At 39.5% G+C, this 23,523-nt stretch overlaps 1 protein-coding gene across 1 annotated transcript in view; it reads left to right on the forward strand.

The window, feature by feature from the left end:
* Positions 1-23,523, forward strand: part of RELN (reelin) — a 516,016-nt gene that overhangs the window by 380,156 nt on the left and 112,337 nt on the right. The window contains exons 21-24 of the mRNA XM_033862920.2: positions 8,506-8,698; positions 9,486-9,598; positions 15,625-15,762; positions 16,628-16,814. Of these exons, the coding sequence (XP_033718811.1) occupies positions 8,506-8,698; positions 9,486-9,598; positions 15,625-15,762; positions 16,628-16,814 (631 nt within the window). The remainder of the gene's footprint in view (positions 1-8,505; positions 8,699-9,485; positions 9,599-15,624; positions 15,763-16,627; positions 16,815-23,523) is intronic.

Raw genomic sequence — 23,523 nt, forward strand, 5'->3', positions numbered from 1 at the left:
AGATCAATGGAACAGGACAGAAAGCCCAGAGATAAACCCATGCACATATGATCACCTTATTTTTGATAAAGGAGGCAAGAATATACAATGGAGAAAAGACAGCCTCTTCAATAAGCGGTGCTGGGAAAACTGGACAACTACATGTGAAAGAATGAAATTAGAACACTCCCTAGCACCATACAAAGAAATAAAATGGATTAAAGACCTAAATGTAAGGCCAATCACTGTAAAACTCTTAGAGGAAAACATAGGCAGAACACTCTATGACATAAATCACAGCAAGATCTTTTTTGACCCACCTCCTAGAGAAATGAAATACAACCAAAAATAAACAAATGGGACCTAATGAATCTTAAAAGCTTTTGCACAGCAAAGGAGCCCATAAACAAGATGAAAAGACAACCCTCAGAATGGGAGAAAATATTTGCAAATGAAGCAACTGACAAAGGATTAATGTCCAAAATTTACAAGCAGCTCATGCAGCTCAGTTTTAAAAAAAACAAATAACCCAATCCAAAAATGGGCAAAAGACCTAAATAGACATTTCTCCAAAGAAGATATACAGATTGCCAACAAACACATGAAGGGATGCTCTACGTCACTAATTAGGGAAATGAAAATCAAAACTACCATGAGGTATCACGTCACACCAGTCAGAATGGCCATAACCAAAAAATCTACAAACAGTAAATGCTGGAGAGGGTGTGGAGAAAAGGGAACCCTCTTGCACTGTTGGTGGGAATGTAAATTGATACAGCCACTATGGAAAATAGTATGGAAGTTCCTTAGAAAACTAAAAATAGAACTACCATACGACCCAGCAATCCCACTACTGGGCATATACACTGAGAAAACCATAATTCAATAAGAGTCATGTACCACAATGTTCATTGCAGCTCTATTTACAATAACCAGGACATGGAAGCAACCTAAGTGTCCATCAACAGATGAATGGATAAAGAAGATGTGGCACATATATACAATGGAATGTTAGCCATAAAAAGAAACGAAATTGAGTTATTTGTAGTGAGGTGGATGGACCTAGAGTCTGTCATAAAGAGTGAAGTAAGTCAGAAAGAGAAAAGCAAATACCTTATGCTAACACATATATATGGAATTAAAAAAAAAAATGGTTCTGATGAACCTAGGGGCAGGACAGGAATAAAGACACAGATGTAGAGAATGGACTTGAGGACACGGGGAGGGGGAAGGGTAAGCTGGGATGAAGTGAGCGAGTAGCATTGACATATATCCACTACCAAACGTAAAATAGATAGCTAGTGGGAAGCAGCCACATAGCACAGGGAGGTCAGCTCAGTGCTTTGTGCCCACCTAGAGGGGTGTGATACGGAGGTTGTGAGGGAGACGCAAGAGGGAGGGGATATGGGGATATATGTATACATACAGCTGATTTTCTTTGTTAAACAGCAGAAACTAACAACATTTTAAATATTTATACTCCAATGAAGATGTTAAAAAAAAAAATGTTGGGTGGACCCTCGCACCTGGCCCCACTAAACTCTTCAAGGCTGAAGCTGGGGCTAGAGACCACTAACACAGGCGATGCCATGAGGGATAGATGTCCACAGGAATATGAAAAGTCAGGGGCCTCCACACCCTGAATACCACACAATGGTGAGCATAACGCAAAACCCGTTAGAATCACAGAGGGAAAATTACAACAACCGTAATCCAGAATGTGATGTCAATATTTTGTTTGAGTCCTTGATGGGTGAAGCAAACAAAAAATAGGTGAGGACCTAGAGAAATGTATGAGACGTAAATAACAAGGGTGGTTTAATCGATAAAGAAAAAAAATTGTACCCTACAAATAAAAAATACAAATCCCTTTCATGTGTCCATTAGACATTTGCAAAAAATGATTATGAACGAGGCTCTGAGGCTGACTTAATAGATACCAATAAAGCATGACACCAAAAGCAGGCCCATTAAGGTCACATATTCCAGCACTTGAAATTTTTAAACTTGTTTTTGTGAACAGGGGCGGTGACCTCCCTGAAAACAAAACATGACAAGAAATTGGGAGCAAGGGGCTGTTTGCAACGTATATGACAGACTGTTTCTCCCAAATATGTGAAGAACTTGTACAAATAAGTAAGGAAAAGATAAATGCCAACTGTAAAAATGGGCAAAGTACATGAAAAGGCAACCCAAAAAAACTACAAATAGGCAATGAATAGTTAACATAAATAGCATGTTAACTTCTCTAGTAATCAAATAAATGTAGATTAAAAGACTGCATAGAGTAGCTGAAGTGAAAAATATTGTGCATGTTCAGTGTTGATATGTGGTGAGAATCAGCAGCTCCGTCCGTCGTTGTTAATATTTTTTGGTAAGTGTAACTTTGTACAACCTTTTTGAAGGGCAACTTAGCAATAAGTGCTAACTTTTAAATTTTGCTTTGAGCAAGTAAGTCTGCTTCTAGGAATTTATCCTAAGAAAATAATTGGACAAGTACACAAAGATATACAAGGATACATATTATAGAAGCATTGTTTATAACAGTGAAAACTGGAAACAACCTCCAAAGATTTCCATAATTGGAGATTGGCTTTATTCATTAAAAATGACAGTGTCTTACCATATTTTTTGATCTGGAAAGACAGCAATGAAACAGTTTTTAGAAAGAAAAAAACAGGACTATTACAATTTTATAATTTTTTTAAAAGAAAGAAAAGTTAGTGTGTGTGTGTAAACATAAGAAAGTCTGGAAGTACTTACACTAAAACGTTAGCAGTGGTCATCTCTAGGTAGAATTGTGAATTTTTATTTTTAAAAAAAATGCTTCTATAATGTCAGATTTTTTTCCAATAAGTGTAAAACGTATATAATCCACTAAAATCATGGTTATTTCTGTTTTGAGACATAATATTATAGAAATAACAAATGAGTTTAAATGCCACCTTTAATTCCACAGTATCAGCAAGTTTTTCTGTCAACTCTAGTAAACATTTTTTGATGATTACAAGAACAAACCCCCCCCCCAAAAAAGGATGATGGAGAGGCTTAAATTCATTCACATGTCCTTCTGCAAATTAATATAATTTCCGAATAGTATCAGACTAAAAACAGCTTTGTGTTGGTCTTCTGCTTCTCTGAAAATGAGTTCTGCAGAGCTGTTCTATTCCATGGGGTTCTTGAAAATGATAGAATACTGCTTAGATTTCTAAGAAATGTAAATATTGGTGCGTTGTCTTCTCTTGTGGCCCATGGGTAGTGACACTACAGCCACATTGTTTACTTACCAAACTATTCTGAAAGAGATGGATCAATTGTCAAAAATGGCTCAGTCGCTAGGTGATTTGGCTGTTTTACATGAATTTGCTTTTAAAGAACTTGGTGGCCTGAGTATTCTCCTGTTTAGTTAGATGTATCTGCCTTTCATATAAAAGAGCCTTTTTTCTGGAGATGGGAATGAGGCTCTAGGGAAACACAGAAAGCAATTTCTTTAAGTGAGGATAACCTCAAAACCTTGTCTGTGTTCATTACAGCATTTAAGTAACTGTGGTTTTGGAAAACTTGCCTTCTTTCCCATCAAGACACCCCACTCATGTGCTCATTTTATTTAACATTCTTTACATGCCTTTGGTAGGCATGACATAGTGGAAAGGACATCAAAGTAGAAATCAGAAGACCTGGTTTCTAGCTTTTTAGTAACTGTGTGACCCTGGAGGCCAACAGCTCAACCTCCCAGTTTTCCTTCTCTGTAATACAATGTTGAGGATCCCTGGTATCTCCCAAATGGTCTTGACTCAGAGGTCAAATGAAATAATCCAGCTGTTAGAAAACCACGATGTCGTGCGCTAACACCAGGTGCTTCTTGAGGTGCACAAGGCTCTGAGTGCTGTGAGGGATGTAGTGGTGAACAAGATGTGACCTCTCCCTGCAGAGAGGCTTCCAGCCTGGTCAGGACAATAGATCCTCAGCAGTACCGGAGATTAAGCAAGGAAGGGGGAGGCGAAGGACCTATACTCTGGACTAAGATACGACTAAGGAGGCTTAGTCACATTATGGTGTCGTCCACTTACCAGTGTCATAACAGAGAGCCTACTAGCCTTCTTAGGGGTGGAAATGAAAAGGCACAGGGAGCTAAGCTTGTCCTAATGGAAAGTGTTATCCCTATTCTCTCATTAAATCTTGTAATTAGATGCAGGACTTTTTTTATTGTTCCTTTATTTTTGAGGCACTCTTGCAAATCAACATGAATAGAACTGAGCCTCCGATTCCCAAGGCATTCTGTCTCGGAATTTCTCCCCAAAATGCTGATGTGGACAATTTTTTTCTGTTTCTGTGATTGCAACAGAGAAGTTCAGTTTCAGTTTTGCCTTTATAAATGTATCTTGACTTAGACAAGCAGCAAAGAGGAGCAGTTTTGTAAATTAAAGGATTGCAGGCTTTCAAGTTCTCTCCCCTAAAATTCCATCTGTGTATGAACATCAGAGTATTCAGGAGGAAAACGTCAGACCTAATATCACTTGGCTTTCAGCCAGTCTTGAATAAATCATAAACATTCGAGTGAACTTGTTCTATGAATGGTCAAGATTTTAAGGCACAAAAAAAAGAAAAAGATTTTAAGGCACAGATGTCTGTGATCTTCTTGGGTTATTTTGCTTCAGATTAAGACATCAGGAGAGGTATCCTGCAATACCATGAAGTATGGCAGGTGTATCAGAAATGCATTCAGGGCTTCCCTGGTGGCACAGTGGTTGAGAGTCCTCCTGCCGATGCAGGGGACATGGGTTCGTGCCCCGGTCCGGGAAGATCCCACATGCCGCAGAGCGGCTGGGCCCGTGAGCCATGGCCGCTGAGCCTGTGCGTCCGGAGCCTGTGCTCCGCAACGGGAGAGGCCACAACAGCGAGAGGCCCGCGTACCGCAAAAAAAAAAAGAAAGAAAGAAAGAAATGCATTCAGCTCTAGGTTGTAACAAAAACAACCAGAAAAGACTGACCGTGGCATAAGCAAAAGTGAAGAGGCTTATTTGTCATTTGTGACAAGCAGTCCTAGGACTGGCAATCCAGGGCTGGTAAGCAGCTTAACAAGGCCGTCAGGGACCCATGTTCTCTTCATCCTTCTACTCCACCATCTCAGCAAAGAGAGCTCCAACTGAATATTTTTGTTCATAGGCTGACTGCTGCCCCGTTAGGGAGGAAGGAAAACAGTAGGAGCAACAGGCAAAAGGACATGCCAGCCAACTCCATCTGTCTCTTTTTTAAAAGCTTATATTAAAGCTGAGTGAGTATACCCACCTAGCATCTTTCACTTATGTCTCATTGGTGAGACTTATGATGGACTTGGGCAACCCCCAGACCAATCACTACAAGGTGACTGGGGAAGAGAGGGGCTGTGGATGGCAGCTGATCAGCCTACCCAACAGTATCTGCCCACAATTACCAGTGGAACAAACATTCATGCTAAATAAGAATTTTATTGTCACTGTTTAACTGTCCTCATTTAGCCTCTTAACTTGTCCTTTTATACTTTTTGTCTTGTTTCTTTCTTGGTGTCTTGGCACCTTTAAAAGCCGTTATCATCAGGGTAGCTCACAGAGCACACACTTCTCAGGTGTGAATGCTTCCTCTTTCCAACCAAGTTCATGGTTAATTTGTTACTATGCAAAATTTGGGTGCAGGCACTATTTACAAAACGTAGCACTTCTTTCTGAATCTGTGTAGAATTGCCAGGACACTAAACCATCTCAGAAGGGAGGCATTTAAAAGGAGCTGATTGTGAAAATAATCTTAAATTATTTCAGAAATGCTGGGGTGGAGAGACAATGTACATGACACGAGTGAGAAAGTTTTAGTGCCTCTGTGTGGCCTGTAGACCGTTCAGCCCATGTGCTTCCATGCACTCTGTGGTTTTTTTACCAGATGCCCAGGGAATATGTGCCTTTAAAGGAAAAAGTTAAATCAACCCTCGTTGGCTGCCTCTGATTGCCTTTCTCATAAAGCATATAACCCTTGAAGCAAAAAGCGGCATTCATTTCTCATCAGGGAGAAGCATTTGGGATTTTTTTGCCTGTTTTAAAGACTCTGGAATTGATATAGATGAGTTTGTGCCTATATAGCTTACTATTATTTTTGCTCTATGTTGATTTATTTTGTAATATTGCTAAAAAATGCATCCTACGGCTTCATATTTTCTAGATCATATCCTGTATGCCCTAACACATAGCAGCAGTCATGGTTTTACATCTCTAACATCGGAGCATCATTGCATAGTAACAGAAAGTTAATGCTTGTTAAATTAAGTATAACTGAAAATTATTCAAAACTACAGTGTTAAAAAACAAAAAACGACAGTGTTTTTTCTTCTCCATCTTAGAGTAATAGAAGGACAAAGCGATAGTGTATTGGTTGAGAGGTTTTGGAGTCAGGCAAAGCTGATTTCTCATTGAGTCTGTACCATTTACTATCCCCATTTCCTTATTTGTTAACTAGAGGTAATTGTTCCTACTTCACAGAGTTATTGTAAGGATGTATTGTAATATGCGTATTGTGCTTAGCACTGTCTTAGGATATAGGCCTAACTCAGCAACTGGTGGGCATCTTTATAAGAGCAACAAACAAGTTGTAGCACTGGATTTGTAAGCCTAGCAGTACTAAATAAGACTTTTCCCTTCATTTATGAATAGTACACTAAAGCAGAGATTAGGGCTCTTACATTTTATTACTCTATTTGTTGTTCAAGTGTTTAAAATTTAGCTAAACAGTAATTAGTCATTGTGTGGAAAAAGCTTCTTAAATTTTATAGGCTTGAGCCCAAACCCATGATGATCTTCCGTATAAGCAAAAATCCATCTTTAAATAACATCTTAGGGCTTCCCTGGTGGCACAGTGGTTGAGAGTCTGCCTGCCGATGCAGGGGACATGGGTTCGTGCCCCGGTCCGGGAAGATCCCACATGCCGCGGAGTGGCTGGGCCCCTGAGCCATGGAGCTTGTGCTCCGCAACGGGAAAGACCACAACATTGAGAGGCCCGCGTACCGCAAAAAAAAAAAAAAAAAAAAATTACAATTAAAATAAAAATAATAATAACATCTTAAACTCTGGAAGAAGCAAATCAGAATAGTAGCTTCTTATTTTGCTGATTCAGCAAAGGGGAATTAAGAAAAAATATTAAGTGCCTCAAAGATTTCATGGAGTATTGCATTATCTCCTTTGTCAGCTAAGCCCCCTTACCATTGAACACTGGTACTTGACCTGCTTCAGAATGGCAGTACCAAGTACTGTGGCAGACAAACCCCAGTGTGGTTGGCCCTGGGAATATTTACATTGACCCATATTAACTACAGTGAAACATGTCCATATTTTAATCTCCTCTGGTAGGTTATAAATTCCTTGAGCACTTTTCTCTGAAAAAGTAATTGTGCGGGCCTTCAAGCAGTTTATAATCCCGTAGTACTCAATTGAGACGAGTAAAACATGGGAATTTTTGAGTTGAGGTACAACCATTAGAACTGCATTATCATGTTTTCAGTAGTTAATGGCTGAGCATTGAAGACTATTTGGAAAATAAGAAAAATGAGAAGTTTTAAATTGTCCCATTTCCTACCATCAAACACAGCCCCTGCAAACATTCTGGTGAATTTCCTTCATTCCTCATTTTGTGGATTTTTTTAAAACTTACTTTTTCACATACACGTTAATTTGATTATATAACCTTCATTAATATTTGAAGTATGGACAATCTATCATGACTATACCAATTTACTAAAGCATTCCATTTTTCCTATAGTTTGACATTTAAATTGTTGCCAATTACTACTGTGAGTAAACCTGCAATATTCATTGTATTTTATAAAATTATTTTTGAATTTAGGACTATTTCCTTAGGATAGGTTCCAAGAAATGAGTCAAAGGGTTTATACTCATGAGCAGTATATGAGTGAGTACCCATTTTCAAATATATTTGACAACTGTAGGTATTAACTTAAAAGAAAATATTGCTTCCTTGATAGGCAGATTGTTTCAAATTGCCTTTTTTAAGATTTTGTTTTTAAATAAATTTATTTATTTATTTTTGGCTGCATTGGGTCTTCGTTGCTGCACGCAGGCTTCCTCTAGTTGAGGTGAGCCGGGGCTACTCTTCGTCGTGGTGCGTGGGCTTCTCATTGCAGCGGCTTCTCTTGTTGCGGAGCACGGGCTTTAGGTGTGCGTGGGCTCAGTAGTTGTGGCTTGTGGGCTCTAGAGGGCAGGCTAGGTAGTTGTGGCGCACGGGCTTAGTTGCTCCGCAGCACGTGGGGTCCTCCCCGACCAGGGCTCGAACCATGTCTCCTACATTGGCAGGCGGATTTTTAACCACTGTGCTACCAGGGAAGCCTTCAAATTGCCTTTTTTAGATGAACTAAAATCCATTCTAGAGCTTGGCAAGGTTTAAATAAGTAAAATGAAACTATTTTGATGTATGATATGAAACGAAGAGCTTAATTTTTCCCTAATATATTGCTGTTTTTAATTTTCTGATTTCCACCTCTGTCTTTCAGTTTTACAGGAGATTCTAAACTTGCCTCAAGTATGCGCTATGTGGAAACACAATCAATGCAGATAGGAGCATCCTACATGATTCAGTTCAGCTTGGTGATGGGCTGTGGCCAGAAATACACTCCACACATGGACAACCAGGTGAAACTAGAGTATTCAACCAACCATGGCCTCACCTGGCACCTTGTACAAGAGGTAAGTCTATTTTTTCTAAAGTTTGTGTTAGGTAGCCTTCACGTTTTAACACAGGAAGCAAAGAATTGCAATTCTAAAAGTTTAGTTTTGGTTGAAAAGGAACAATGTTATTTGTAACAGAATTGACATCAAGTCAGCAGTGGATTACAAGGATGCCACATTCTGCATTATCAGATACTAAAGGGCAATTGAAAATTTTTAAAAATGGGAATAACTTCAGGACTAGATATACTGGGATGGTGTTTTCGATGTTATTTTCTCTAGCTCTCTTTTTCTATAAATGTCTCTTTCTTCTTTCTCTATAGCATGTCTTCATCTGTTCTTTTCTAAGTCTCTTCACCTGCAGGTAGATCATATTAAGAATATGGTATCTCTTGTTTTAAAAAAGAAATACATAATTCCAGTTTCTTGGAATAAAATGTACTTCTTTATATATACATACTGGTGGTCTGATATTGCAATAAATGCATAAATACATAGTGAATAGGATAATTTTACCAAATGCCAATGTTATGCTCACAGGCCAAAAAATGGATCCTAATCCATTTTCTGTTTTTCCGTGTGAGAATTGGAAGACATTTAATTCCAATGTGGGATCTCATTTAAATTATTTCCCAAATATTTTAGCTTCACAGAAGGACAATTTATAGATTGCATTCATGTTGCAAATGGTTGAGATTGTAACATTAGATTTCTCCAAGGTCTTTTTCACTTGAGTTGAGAGAGTAAACATATTGCCCTGGAGGAAACAGAAGCTGAGTTGAATTTTTGCATGATTCTCTTTTAGGAATGCCTTCCAAGTATGCCGAGTTGTCAGGAATTTACATCAGCAAGTATTTACCATGCCAGTGAGTTCACACAGTGGAAAAGAGTCATAGTGCTTCTTCCCCAGAAAACTTGGTAAGAGATGACATCTTCAGATATGGCTGTCACTTTAACTTTTCTATCTCTTTTAGCATGATGAATATGAAGAAGAATTAAGCACAAGGTAGCAAGACGCATTCTTTTTTTTCAGCATCAAAAGATCTTTCTTTTATTCCTAGGCTATTTGAAAAATAGAGCCAATGAAAGTTTGGTTTCCAAACTGTCCTGGCTTTTTCTCACCTCCCTTTTGGCTCAACTTTTCTTTTTTTGGGAAAATTCAATGATCCAGTTCCTTTGGGTTTGACATATAAAAGAGAATGATACAGGGCTTCCCTGGTGGCGCAGTGGTTGAGAGTCCGCCTGCCGATGCAGGGGACACGGGTTCGTGCCCCGGTCCGGGAAGATCCCACGTGCCGCGTAGCAGCTGGGCCCGTGAGCCATAGCTGCTGAGCCTGTGTGTCCGGAGCCTGTGCTCCAGAACGGGAGAGGCCACAGCAGTGAGAGGCCCACGTAACGCAAAAAAAAAAAAGAGAATGATACAGGAATCTAAAAACTCTTATGTCAAGACAGTTTGGATTGCAAGGCTGTTTTCTTGGTTCAAAGCCCTTCTTTTTCTTTTAAAAACTTAATATACACTATTTTTCTCTATTCACATTCTTTCAGTAACAATGGAAATCATCCCCCAGGAAGCAGAAGCCTCAGTAACTAGGGAGAAAGTTAAACATTTGATAATATGAAAGAGAAAAGCACATTTTCCCCAAATGTTACATTGTTTCATGTTAGACTGAGGCCTGTGTGAGGAATAGATTGTAGGATAAAGAGTGAAGACAGGGAGACCAGTTCCAGCGGGGAGGGGGGAGGTCCAGGCATTAGATGTTTAGGTGGCTTGGAGTATGATAGTAACAACGTGGAAAGAGACATCTTTTATGAAATGTATTTTAATCAAATAGGGCTTGTTGATGGACCAGATTGGGGCTGAGGTAGAAATGGAAGAATCAAAAGCAGTTTCTAAAGTCTGGGCCTGGGAACATTGTTGGATGGTAATACCACTGACTGAGATGGGAGGGATTGGAGGAATGGATTTAGGGCAGAGAATTAAGAGACATAGTGCTTCTTAGGTTTTGTAATGTGAAGTTTGAGATACTTATCTACTCAAGCAGAAATGTCAAGAAGCCAATTGGACTTATGAATCTGGAGCTCAGAAAAGAGGTTTGGGTTGAAAAGTTAAATAGTATGAGTCCTGTTTAAACCCTGGGATAGGACGAGCTTGCCCAGGAAAGAACCTTTGACTAGAAATTAGAAGGGCTGAGTTCTCAGTATATCTCTACTGATTGACTACATGCTTTAGCCATTTAACCTCTTCAAACGTGACTCCTTATGTGTATGATGAAGAGGTTGAACTAGACAATCTTAAAAGGTCCCTGGCAGTTCTGGAATTCTAAGATTCTGTGATTTGTGTAGCAGAAAAAGCATAAAAGAGACAAAAATTATATTTTTCTGTGGTATCTGCCTTCCAAGACCCCTTTTGTAAAAAAAATTACTGAATCAACCCTTCTCAGACTGTTTTATGTAAGTTAGGCTGTACAAAAAAACAATTGGTTAGATAACTACCTAGAATTATTATTATACCTCCTTTAGTTGAAGATTGAATTACTACATTATAGAAGAATGTCTCCTTGATTATTTTTAAGGATTCATCATTATGTCGGTTGGAACAAAATGCTTGAAATTTGATTTCCACAGATTTTTTTATATCCAACTGTGAGCCACTTCCTGGATACTCTATTAATGCTTTGTATAACAAGTTGCTACTTTTTCTAACATCCTACTTTTTTATATCTACTGCTGGGAATATAATCAAGATTTTTATTTAATTTCAATGATATTCCAAGCATATCTATCAAGATTATAAAAAGCGACACATCAAACAATTGAAATACTGGTCATACTTGGTGCAAAGCTACTGAGCTTCTTTTATTTAATTTGCCCCCATTATTTTGCCATTAAGTATATTACCCTCATTATTTAAAAAACACTGATTTTTATTCATTGACATGTGGGGTACAATTTCAAAATTATGATGACAAGATAATACTGATAGTGTATTTTAGAGATGTCCTTTTGTTCCCAGAGAAGTTTTAAATTATAATTCTTAATTAATATAGTTTAGGCAATATCCAGAAAGTATCGTCCTTTATCGAAAAAGCCTTTGCAGGTTATTTTACACTGAGATTGTATGTAGCATTATTATTTTCTTAGCTTAAAAGATAGGGCTTCCCTAGTAGCGCAGTGGTTGAGAGTCTGCCTGCCGATGCGGGGACACGGGTTCGTGCCCTGGTCCTGGAGGATCCCACATGCTGCGGAGCGGCTGGGCCCATGAGCCATGGCCGCTGGGCCTGCGCTTCCGGAGCCTGTGCTCCTCAACGGGAGAGGCCACAGCGGTGAGAGGCCCGCGTACCACAAAAAAAGAAAAAAAAAAAAAAAAAAAGATAGTACCACTAGGTTGAAAGTTTTAGTATAGTAAGAAAAGGTCTCGTTCTTGTCAATGTTTATTCAACACTTGAGAGGAAATATATTGATCCTTAAACTCTTTAGTTTTAACACAGAGCCTGTCATGTTGTAGAGGTGCTCATTAAATGTTGGGAAATTAAATTTCAATTCAATGTGCCTTGATGAACTAAAGAGATGTTTTATTACAAACCATCTCTTTTTACAAACTGAAAGAAAAATCTACTAGATCATTCCTCTGACAATTTGCCTTTAAGTACATGTAGGTAAATAATTGAATTCTGCTTTTCCAGATTTCCCTCAAAGCCCTGGGTAAAGAAAGTAAAAATATTTCTTAAAAACAAACCACCCAATAGGATATTTATTTTAACATTTCTACTGACTAATACGTAAACTAAACATTATTGCTATAGTATTTCAAAAAAATAGTGTTCAGCTGGTTATTATCATTGTTTTCGGATCTGTAATGCTTTAAAGCTCTGCTATAAAGATAAAGTGCATTTATTCTCTTTGGCATTCTTGATAACTTTATTATATGCATTTCAAACTTTTGCAGATTGCATGTTTTTCCCAAGCATTGGGGCAAGGAAGTACAGTTTAGTGTGAAGCAATATTCCTTTTGGTGAATCTTTCTTCTGCTGTTTTGATTGTCCAGCGTATGCAACTATAAATTGAATGTAGACGAGCAAATTTGGTCTGCACTGTCAAAGATCTGTTAACTTTAGAAGATAATGCTAGATAGGACAACTTAGAGTGGAATACTGAACATGTATACACCTGCTCAAAGAAATTATTTTGTATATGAACTGAACATTTGTTACCCAATGAAAATTAATTTTGTTTTTGTGAGAGACATTTACATAAGAACAGGGCCTAATGAGACCCAAACAGCTGTCAGTTGCTGACTTCATGAACAAATCAACACCTAATGACTGAATGAGTTTCAGGATATTTGGGTAAATGTAATTATAGTCACTCTGAAGGTAGAAAATACAATTTAGCCGGACTTCATTTACCTTGATTCCTCAGTTACCTAACTATCGAGAGATGACTCAATGGTATTTTATTTCAGTCTAGAAGTTTATAAGAGGAAAAAAATCAAATAAAGAAAAGACTGTCAAGTTTTGTTGCCTTTGAGAATCCATAGTTTGAATTTTAAATGTAGGTCAACTTCATTTCATGATCCACACAGCAGTAGTGCTATTTCCAGACTCAATCCAAAGTACACAAGATTTTCCTCCTAAGAATACTTAGTTTTGAGAGAGAGGCAGAGGCAGGGAGAAAGAGGAAGGGAGAGAGAGAAAGAGAAAATTGGCAAATTAAATATTTTGCCAGTTTGTATTGAGGGCGATATTTAGCAGTGATGCAGCTGCAAATCAGTGAGATCACACCTTGTGTTCTCACCTGTGACCAGCTGGAGATTGCTCACACAACTAATTTTTTTTTCTCACTAAAAACGAAGCCAATATTCAACCTCTTTTGCTTTCTTTTCTGTTAATTAACATCAGTACATGAAACTGTGGATTGTCACTTTAAATGGAATAATTCACTTTTTAAGCTTTTTATCTTAAGGAAATATCTTTTCAAGAGCTCATAGGTACATGTAAGGATTAATTTACTTATAAAAAGAATTTGGAGAGTGTTTACATGTGACTGTTTAGAAGCATAAATTGAGAAATCTAGGTCAGGTTCTGAAACCCTCCAACCCCACTTTAATGTTTGAAACTTCAGAATAATGTATGCCATGGGTTTCATGTAAGCATGTGACGCTAAAGAAAATAAACTATCACCTCGGTCAACAAACCACCAGAGCAATCATTACATTTTTGAGCTGGAAGGGATCTTAGAAATCAGATTGCCCAATCTATTTATTTGAGAGGTGAGGAACTAGAAGCCCCTGAAGTCTTAAATTTTCCAGTAAAGATCACACAGCTGATAAATTACAGAGCCAGGGTCCTGGGGGACCGGTCGCCTGACTCCTAGCACTTTCTTCACACTGTTACCTGCAGAAGTCAGAAACAGGCTGCCCTTTCCTGGCCTTGTCCCTCCACTCATCGGCTCATTTTTTAGCAGACTGTTTTTGTACACTTACTTTATTCTGTTCCTGTGCAGACTACTGAGACAAAAACATATCCCTGTCCCCAAAGGAGTTCACCGTCTAGATATGTGTGACCCTAGACTTGACTCAGATTGTAATCAATCTTAAAAGAAATATAGTCATCTCTCCTTTAAATGACAGTGGTGCATGCGTCTTAATTTATTTGTTTTCTGTGGGGCTCTAAGATAATGTACTTACTTTTATAGTAGGCTTTTCTAAAAAACATTTCTTAATGGGACTGTGAAAATTGTGATGGCTGTTAGATTACAAATATAAACTATTACCATAGAAGAGGTGCATCTGTCTCATTGTATGTACCATGAAGAGCACTGATATCCCGCTAACCTGTGTCTAGTGGATGCACCTCAGTGAATCCTGGAATCATCCTACTAGGAATAAAAATGCAACCTATTAGCCACAGATCGTTAGTAAAATAAACAGTAAAGGCTTAGTCTGGATTTTAACAGCCTGTTATGTACTTAGGGAGTATTCAATATGTGGGTAATTGATGCAGTAGACTTTAATGGATCATTCAGAGCCATTAAGATCAAGTGTATCTGTAGATAGTGTACTTGGGGAGGGTTTAATTAATGGAACTGAGCATGCACGTTAATTCTGCAAATTCTTTTTGGTTTCTTTTCTTTTTTTTTTTTTGTGCTTTGACCAGAAAGAACTAATCATGGATTCCTGAAAGTTTCTAGAGGTGAAAAGTATGATGTGATTTTAAAAGAATTTTTTTATGGTAGTCAGTGAATGAAAACCTTCCTGGCATTGCTCTCAAAACATCCTCTTCTTTAGCGTTTATATGTAGTTTAGATGAATCAGGGTCCCAAGTGTTTCTCTATGTGTAATGGACTGTTTTAAAGTGTTTATCTCCACTTAACATCAGCTTGTCCGTGAAACCTAAGCAAGTTAATGTTTCAGAAATAAGAAGCAGGATTTAGCACCCAGATGTTCTTACTTGTAAAATAGTACATTGTAGCCCATCCCCTCAACCCCAAAACCGTACCTCCAAACAAAACTTTTGTTTTGCATTGAGAGCTAACTGGAAGTCTTCCAATAACTACTGATAACGTTTATTTTAAGAAACTGCCTTACTCTAAGTTAAACACTGTGCATTTTCATCTGTGAAAGAGACAGTTTCTTACAAATTTTTATTTTTAAAAGATATCGTTTTACTTCCTTTCTTTTCCGCGCGTCAAATCCCTGTGCAACAACAACATAAATCTGATATTGTGTTTTTCTTTAAAATACAAATTTATTAATTAAATGTAGTCTCAAATAAATTAAGATCGAGGTATATACAAAATAGGCTTTCCTTCACGGTGGATGATTAGCAGCTAAATTCAAGTTCCAGAGAGTTCGTTCTCTGAAGGATTTTGAGCTCCACCGTTCCTTGTCTATACGGTCCCATGTCAGTTAAAATACTGTTTTTGTTACTGTGCCTTGTTTCTAGGTCCAGCGCCACCCGCTTCCGCTGGAGTCAGAGCTATTACACTGCCCAAGACGAGTGGGCGTTAGACAGCATTTACATTGGGCAGCAGTGCCCAAACATGTGCAGTGGGCACGGCTCCTGCGACCACGGCGTGTGCAGGTACGTGCGTCAGGAGGCCTGGTTGACTCTGCTTTTCTGGATGTGTGTTTATAGCCATACCACAGCAGCTGTCATCAGTTATAGGAATCACCTGATAAATAATGAGATCGCCAAAGGAAAACGATCCTCCTTTCTGTCTTTATTCTAGATGTAAAAGATATTGTTGTATTTCAGTAAGTATAAAGCCATAGATTGTAAACCTTAAAATGTAACCTCCTGGGTTTAAATTTCAGAGTTTATCAATTAGCCCCAAAGTCCTCTTTGTTAGTTAACAGAGCCTTGCTATTGCTTCCCCCTTCCTTCCCTTGATAGTCTTAAAGCTCTAGTCAAACAGCTGCTACACGCTTTCCTACAGCACTTCACCAGAAGCTCAAGGTTGTGTACGGTGGGAGATGGTGATTATTGCTAATGAGGATGAGATAGGAACACACTTGAATACTTAAAGACTCTAAAAGAGACATAATCTAATCAGAAAGAGGAACTGTAAAACACGGCCACAATTAAATGTTGGGTGAGCAGACAAACATTTATATGTGACCTTTTAAGCCTACGGGAAGATCTCACGATCCTTCCCCTCCCCCCATCATGCATGTGCACACACGCCTGTATCCTTCATTACTACTTGATGCCTCATCTCTACTGTTACAGCACTATTTGTTTTAAGAATGGATTCTATCCCTTTTTTCCCCCTTGTGCAAAACTGAAGGTTGCCACCACCATATTCAAAGATTACACTGTAGAGAAAAGTCTAGTACAGATGCCAATACCCGAACAAAAGTGAGATATAGGAAGTGTTGCAGGTCAGATGGCTGTGGCATTCACACAGGAGTCCATCACTTGTTCACTCGGCCCTCCTCTCTTGTAGGTGTGACCAGGGATACCAAGGCACTGAGTGCCACCCAGAAGCTGCCCTTCCTTCCACGATCATGTCGGACTTTGAGAACCCAAATGCTTGGGAGTCTGACTGGCAAGAAGTTATTGGGGGAGAAATTGTAAAACCAGAAGAAGGGTGTGGAGTCATCTCTTCTGGATCATCTCTGTATTTCAGCAAGGTAGGACTAAGAGCCAGGAGTAAGTGATCAGCACAGTGGCTATTTCAATATGTGACTGATGTTGTAGCCGTCTGAACTCAGAAGGTACAAATATGACGCAGTTTTATTTTTCCCTACATTCCCTGCTTTTGACTGGACTTTGTCAAATTTCTATGCCTTAGCTCCATTTGGGAAATTCATAGTTTTATGCTTGTCTTTGCTTACTACAAATCCAGATAGGCCGGTTTAAAATTCCTGCCTTTCTTGGACCTGATTTAAAGCTCATTGCTTTCCTTTCCTCCAGTGCCAGCCAGGCTTGTGTCTTGGGGGGCTTTGAGTGGGGCAGGGTCTTGGCCCCTTCTCATACCAGGCTTTGGAGGGTGTGTGAGCACGCGGGCCTGGGGGTGAGGACGTGAGTGGTGGTGGAGGTAGTGGAGCTTAGAAGTTAACAACAGCAACTCTGGAGCCAGACTGCCTGTTTCAGTCTGATTCTGCCACTTCCTAGCTGTGTGACTTGGAACAAATACCTTAACCTCTCTGTGACTTGGCTTCCTCGTTTGTAAAAGAGTATCTACCTCATTAGGGTTATTATGCAGGTTAAATGAGTTAGTACTTGTAAATCATGTAGAACGGTACCTAACATGTAGAAAACATTTCTAGAAATGTTTATTCAATTTGTCAATCCATTAATCCCAAGAATATGATTGGAGGAAGGAGGAATAAAGGTGAAGGTAGGGGTGTGCAAAGCCATTCCTAGGGTACTGGCCAGCTCTACATCAAGAGCAGACATCTCAGGTCCTATTTCAGCTCAGTTTGGTGGCTGCTGGTGGCATCAGCTGATGTGGGACTGTCCTAGTCAACTTGGGCTACTATAACAAAATACCATAGAGTGGGTGGCTTCAACAGCAAACGTTTTTCTCTCACAGTTCTGCAAGCTGGAAAGTCCAAGATCAAGGCACTAGCAGATCCAATGTCTAGTGAGGGCCTGCTTCCACATTTGCAGGATGGCCATCTTTGCATTGTATCCTCACATGGTGGAGAGAGAGAGCAGAGAGGGAGAAAGCAGGCCTTCTCCTGTCTCTTCTTATAAGGGCACTAATCCCATCATGAGGACTCCACCTTCATCATTTAACTACCTGCCAGAGGCCTCACCTCCTAATACGATCCCTATAAGGGTTAACCTTTCAACATATGAATTTGGGGGCACCCCATAACAGGGGCTCTGAGTAGAAGGTTTTCTTGCAGGGTTCAGCTTTCCCAGTGGAAGCAGACAGATCAGTACATACCGACTAGGGATAGAGGTGCCTGATTCTCTTGGAACACTCATAACCCGTGTTGCTTGGTGAGGGATGTGGCTGAGAGAACCACCTTCCTCTCCTCCCTTGCTACAGTCCAGACAGCACATTCTTTTCTTCGTGCCTCCTCCAGTTCATCTCTTCATATAGTTTTCGAAAGGACTGCAGAGGGGAGCAGGTCCAGCTCTCCAACCTGAGCAATGTGTTCAACCCTAATTATTGGCAGCTCTCTTTAGAATGTGGGGTGACCAGCACCACTTCTTTCCAGCAGGGACTATAGCCACCAATTCTAGGACAACTGAAAATGTCCCATTCCACGTCACATAGCAAGTACACAAAGGTGGGTGATATACCATAGGGCTGATGTGTTGCAGAACCTGTTTGGGCAGAAATCCAAAACAAGTTAATGTATGCAAATGCAAAAATAGGTACAGCTTTCGTTTTGAGGCAGGTGCAGAACAAAGAATCAGATAGAAAATGTAAACAAGATAGAAAATGTAAACAAGAAAATGTAAATAACAAAGTAAACAAGCTGGAAAATGACAGAAAATCAGGGACGGATTCCATTTAATGATATTTCTTATCCATTGACATCTAAGATCCCCATGTCATTATTCTTAGAGATAATAGTCAATAAGTGACCAATATTCATTGCATAGATCTGGGTACACTGTATAATCATGCAGAAATGAAAAGATTGTGTCTCCCATAACCATCAATTTTAAAACAAGATTATGAATCCTTAACCAATATTTACCCAAACACCCCAGTAAACATGTGTGCATACACACAGATATTTTAAACATATAAAGGTTACATATCAATATTTCTAACACTTAATTCAAGATTATGTCTGGAGTCAAGCTACCTGGCTTTATACCTGGGCTCCAAAACTAATTAATTGGTTCACCTTGCAGAGTTATAACATCTTTCTGTGTCACAGTTTTTTCGACTGTAAAGTAGGATGTTGAGAGTGAGTTAATGCAGGTAAAGAATAAAGGATAGTGTTGGGCATATAGAAATAATCTATAAGTGTTAGCTATCATAATTACATTTTATGAAAATAAATTTCAAACTGGTATCATTGAATATTTCCATATGTACGCCCTGCCACTAACAAAATCAGCATTTCAAAAATAAAATCATTCTCTTCCTCTCCGAAACCAGCTTTCTCCCTAAATTTTTGTCAAAATATCTAAGGATCATATTTTTACTTTTTTCTCTTGTTATCAGTCAGATCTGTTTTGAATTCTAAGTGAGAGAAACTAGCTTAAGCAAAAAAGAAGGAAAATTGGTTCTTCTAATCAAAACAGGGAGGGCTTAGATGAAACTTGACTCAGAGATACATGGAGCTGGAAACACAAATGCCCACAGAACTCTCTCCTTAAGAGGAGACTCTATTTTCAGGTCAGCTGTCGTCGTGAGAGTGAAACCATGGCCACAGAGCTCTATAAGCAACTCCATAGGAAAATGTGGGAAAGCTTTCTGATTGGCCAGTCACGTGTCCGGGGAATGGCGTAATATGATTGGCATGGCCAGAGTTATGTACTCGCTCCTTTGGCAGAGAGGTGGGATACACAATTTGGCACCTACCACCAGCCAGCATAATTGAAGTAAAGAAGGGGTAATAACCCAAAGGAAGTGTTCCTTAGACCTTTGCAAACCACCCTAGATTAATTTCTCTAAAAACATGCTTCTGTCCTGTCACTCTTCCATCACCAGTGTTCAGGATAGTCTCCAATACTGCTGCCCTAACTACAGAACTTATTTTCTTTTTCCAAACATGAGTCCTCTGCTCCAAACAGGAAGCTCTCCTCATCATCCCAGATTTTGCCAATTTCCCTCTTTGCTTAGCCTCCACTGCTTTCCGTTAGGCCTTCCACGGCCTCTCACATCCATATAAACCTTGCAGTGTTTTGCCCAAATCCTGCTGCTTCTGACATCGAAAGCTTGGCCTCTGTATACTGGTGCCAAATCAAATCTCAGAGACAGAATTTTGGGTGAAGTAGAAAAGAATAGCTTTATTGCTTTGCCAGGCAAAGGGGGACACAGTGGGCTCCTGCCCTGAAAAACTGTGTCCCACCCCAGGAGGATTTGGTGAGGAGTTTTATAGCAATAGTTCAAGGGTGGGGTTGCTGATAAGATTAGCGTGTGTGCAGGGCCTGCACTCTTTGTTGTTGTTGTTTTTTAGAAGATGTTGGTGGTAGGAGTTTATTAATTAATTAATTTATTTTTGCTGTGTTGGGGCTTTGTTTCTGTGCAAGGGCTTTCTCTAGTTGCGGCGAGCGGGGGCCACTCTTCGTCGCGGTGCGCGGGCCTCTCACTATCGTGGCCTCTCTTGTTGCGGAGCACAGGCTCCAGACGCGCAGGCTCAGTAGTTGTGCCTCATGGGCCTAGTTGCTCCGCGGCATGTGGGATCCTCCCAGACCAGGGCTCGAACCCGTGTCCCCTGCATTAACAGGCAGATTCTCAACCACTGCGCCACCAGGGAAGCCCCTTGCACTCTTTTAATCTCATTTCAGGTGATCTCTTGATAGGCTTCTCTGGCTCCTTTAATCTGGCCTCAGGTGGTCTTCTCTGGTATGAAGAATGCTGACATCTGCCACTTGTTGGGTTTTAGTTCTATAAAGAGCTCAAAAGATATTGTTAATGTGTATCCCTTGAGGCAGAACCACAACCCTGCGCCAAGGCTGCATTATTGTTTCTTGGCCGTTCCTCCCGTGTCTCTGCATACCCTCCCTTCCCTGATTGACAACTGTTTGAATCTGTCCTTTGGGACTCAGGGAAGGTCATAGAGGCTGGAGTCTATTCCCTACAAACAAGGAGTGGGGCACACGGAAAGGCTTTTGTGCCCAGAAGCCCCACAGGGTCCTGCTCAGTTTCACTTCCATGGGGCTTTCTGGGACTAGGGCAGAGTACACTGATCTTTCCTTTCTTTGACTGCCCCTCTCATTGTGTTCCCTACATATATAGATCATATTTTTATTTTTATTCTCACAGTACCCAGCAAAATGCACAGTCTTACTGACTGAGCCAAACTTCTAGATAAGATGTTCAACTCAGAAATGCATGCTTTGCGTTAGGCATTTACATATCAATAAATACCCTTGAGACTGAATAGATTGGAGCATTGATCATTAATCATATGACCAAATGGGATTTAACAAGGGATAGAACTTGGTCTGCAGCCCTAAGTTATTACTCTCCCTGCACGTACGTATCTGTGGACTCCCCTTTCAAGTTTGTTTTTATAACACGTGGTATTGAGCTTGGTATCACTGGCAACCGGTAATTATTTGCTGAAGAAAGAAATCAATGAATGGATGAAAGAAAATTGGAAAACAACAGAAAGTTATAAAGAAATGGTTATTTTCAAATAAATATAGTAGACTTTTATTCTACTGGCATTTTGATTAAAGAAAATTTTAATGGAAGTCAAAAGGTAAAGTTTTTATAAAGCATTTTAGAGGTTTTGTTATAAAGGCTCTAGATTCTGTAGGCGTTACCTTTAAATTCTGTATTATTTTATCTAAACACTGAAGACATTTTAACCTAGAATGCTGGGGGAAATTGGAGGGTATTTTCCACACTCTAGGAATGAGGAGGTCCTTAATCTATTACTCCAACACATGTTTATGCATATTACATGTTTATATATATCTACACATATACATAAATACATTGATCATAGTATAGTAGAAAAACTGCAAACCGTGTGTTAACATCTGATTCTAAATTCTGACAAAATAGTTTGCCCTGAGCCATTTCCTTTTTCTCTCTTTTCCCCCTTTAAAACAATGTTCAGCATTTCAGGTCACCAGACAAAAGAAAATGACTTGTACTACTCTCTAGGAAAAAACATCTTCAGTGCCAAACCAAGCATTTGTATGATATTTTTCATTTTTAAAAAATCCCACAGGGCTTCCCTGGTGGCGCAGTGGTTGAGAGTCCACCTGCCGATGCAGGGCACGCGGGTTCGTGCCCCGGTCCGGGAAGATCCCACATGCCGCGGAGCGGCTAGGCCCGTGAGCCATGGCCGCTGAGCCTGTGCTCCGCAACGGGAGAGGCCACAACAGTGAGAGGCCGGTGTACCGCAAAAAAAAATAATAATAATAATCCCACAAAACACTCTCAAAATCTCTATAGAGCAACACCATAGTCTCCTGGAAGAACAACACTGTTCTGTGAATTTCACAATTGACCAATCATTCCAACCATTTAATTGTGATAGTTGGATTTTTATCATTCTCCTCACCTTAGATCTTTATCGTTCTGGCTCTTTTCCACATGCCAGGGTTTTCATAGAAGTTTTCTGGGTGGGAATTAACCAGCTAGGTTCTTCTCAAATTCATTCTTCCTGTACTGATCCTGAGGCACGAAAATTCTAGGTCAGATTATAATAATCTCTGAGTTGTTTCCACTTAACACTATTTCAAATCAACAGCAAGAAAAATGAAAAGCACATCTAACACGTTGAAAATGCATATTTTACGATTTCTTCTAATACATACATAAAATTGAGAGTTCCAAAAAATGAGTTTCTGTCTCAGGATTGACCTCAGTTCTCTTTTTGCTGGCACCCTTGTCTATTTTGGAATCTCTTAATTGGCTTTAGATTTATCAGTAACAGTGTACTCCTGTAATTATCCCCAAGTATTTCCCCTGTGACTTCTAATAACTGAAACCCTTTCTTAATTAACTTAGTGGATTAGAGTAGGGTTTAAATTGTAAGTGTGAGGGGTGCTTTTCTCTATACTGTGTATTCTGTCTCAGGTTTTCTTCCCAAATATTAATTGAACTCCTCGGAAACTCTCTAAGACCACTCAGTGCAGTCCATGGGTTAGCTTTGGCAGAATCAGTTTGGGTGCAAGAATCTTATCAGCAAACTTTTTTTCAATCCTGTTAGCATGAAACCGTTTAGAGACAACAGAAATGATGACAAACCTTGTCAATTTGTATCTCATACCTCACAACAGAACTGTGACAGGCAGGGGATGCACTAAGCAAAAGAAGCAAGTTGCTGGATTTGAGGAAGTTTTTAACATTTTTAAGACACAAAGAGACCATTTAATGGTTGCAAAAACTTATTTAATGATCCCTCCCACCCTCTCTATTTCCAAGAGATAGACTGACTGGGAGCCCGAGAGACTTCAGTACTCTATTTTTGTCAAGAAGTTTGTGTCTTGCCTGTTTTACCTCAATTCCCAGGGAGGAGGAGAGCCGGGGCATATCTATTAAGAGATTGTCCCCTCAGGAAGAGATGCCGTGTGCTAGGCAAGTTATGTAACATATTATTTCATCTAATTGTCACAACACCCTGTAAGGAAGGTATTATTACCCATGTTATAACTTTGAGGAAAATAAAAGCTCAGAAAGGTCACACAGCTAGTGAACAGCATGAATCATGGGCTGAGATTCAAACCCAGCTCCAGCTG

Source organism: Tursiops truncatus, chromosome 9 (assembly GCF_011762595.2).
Source record: "Tursiops truncatus isolate mTurTru1 chromosome 9, mTurTru1.mat.Y, whole genome shotgun sequence".
Lineage (NCBI taxonomy): Eukaryota > Metazoa > Chordata > Mammalia > Artiodactyla > Delphinidae > Tursiops > Tursiops truncatus.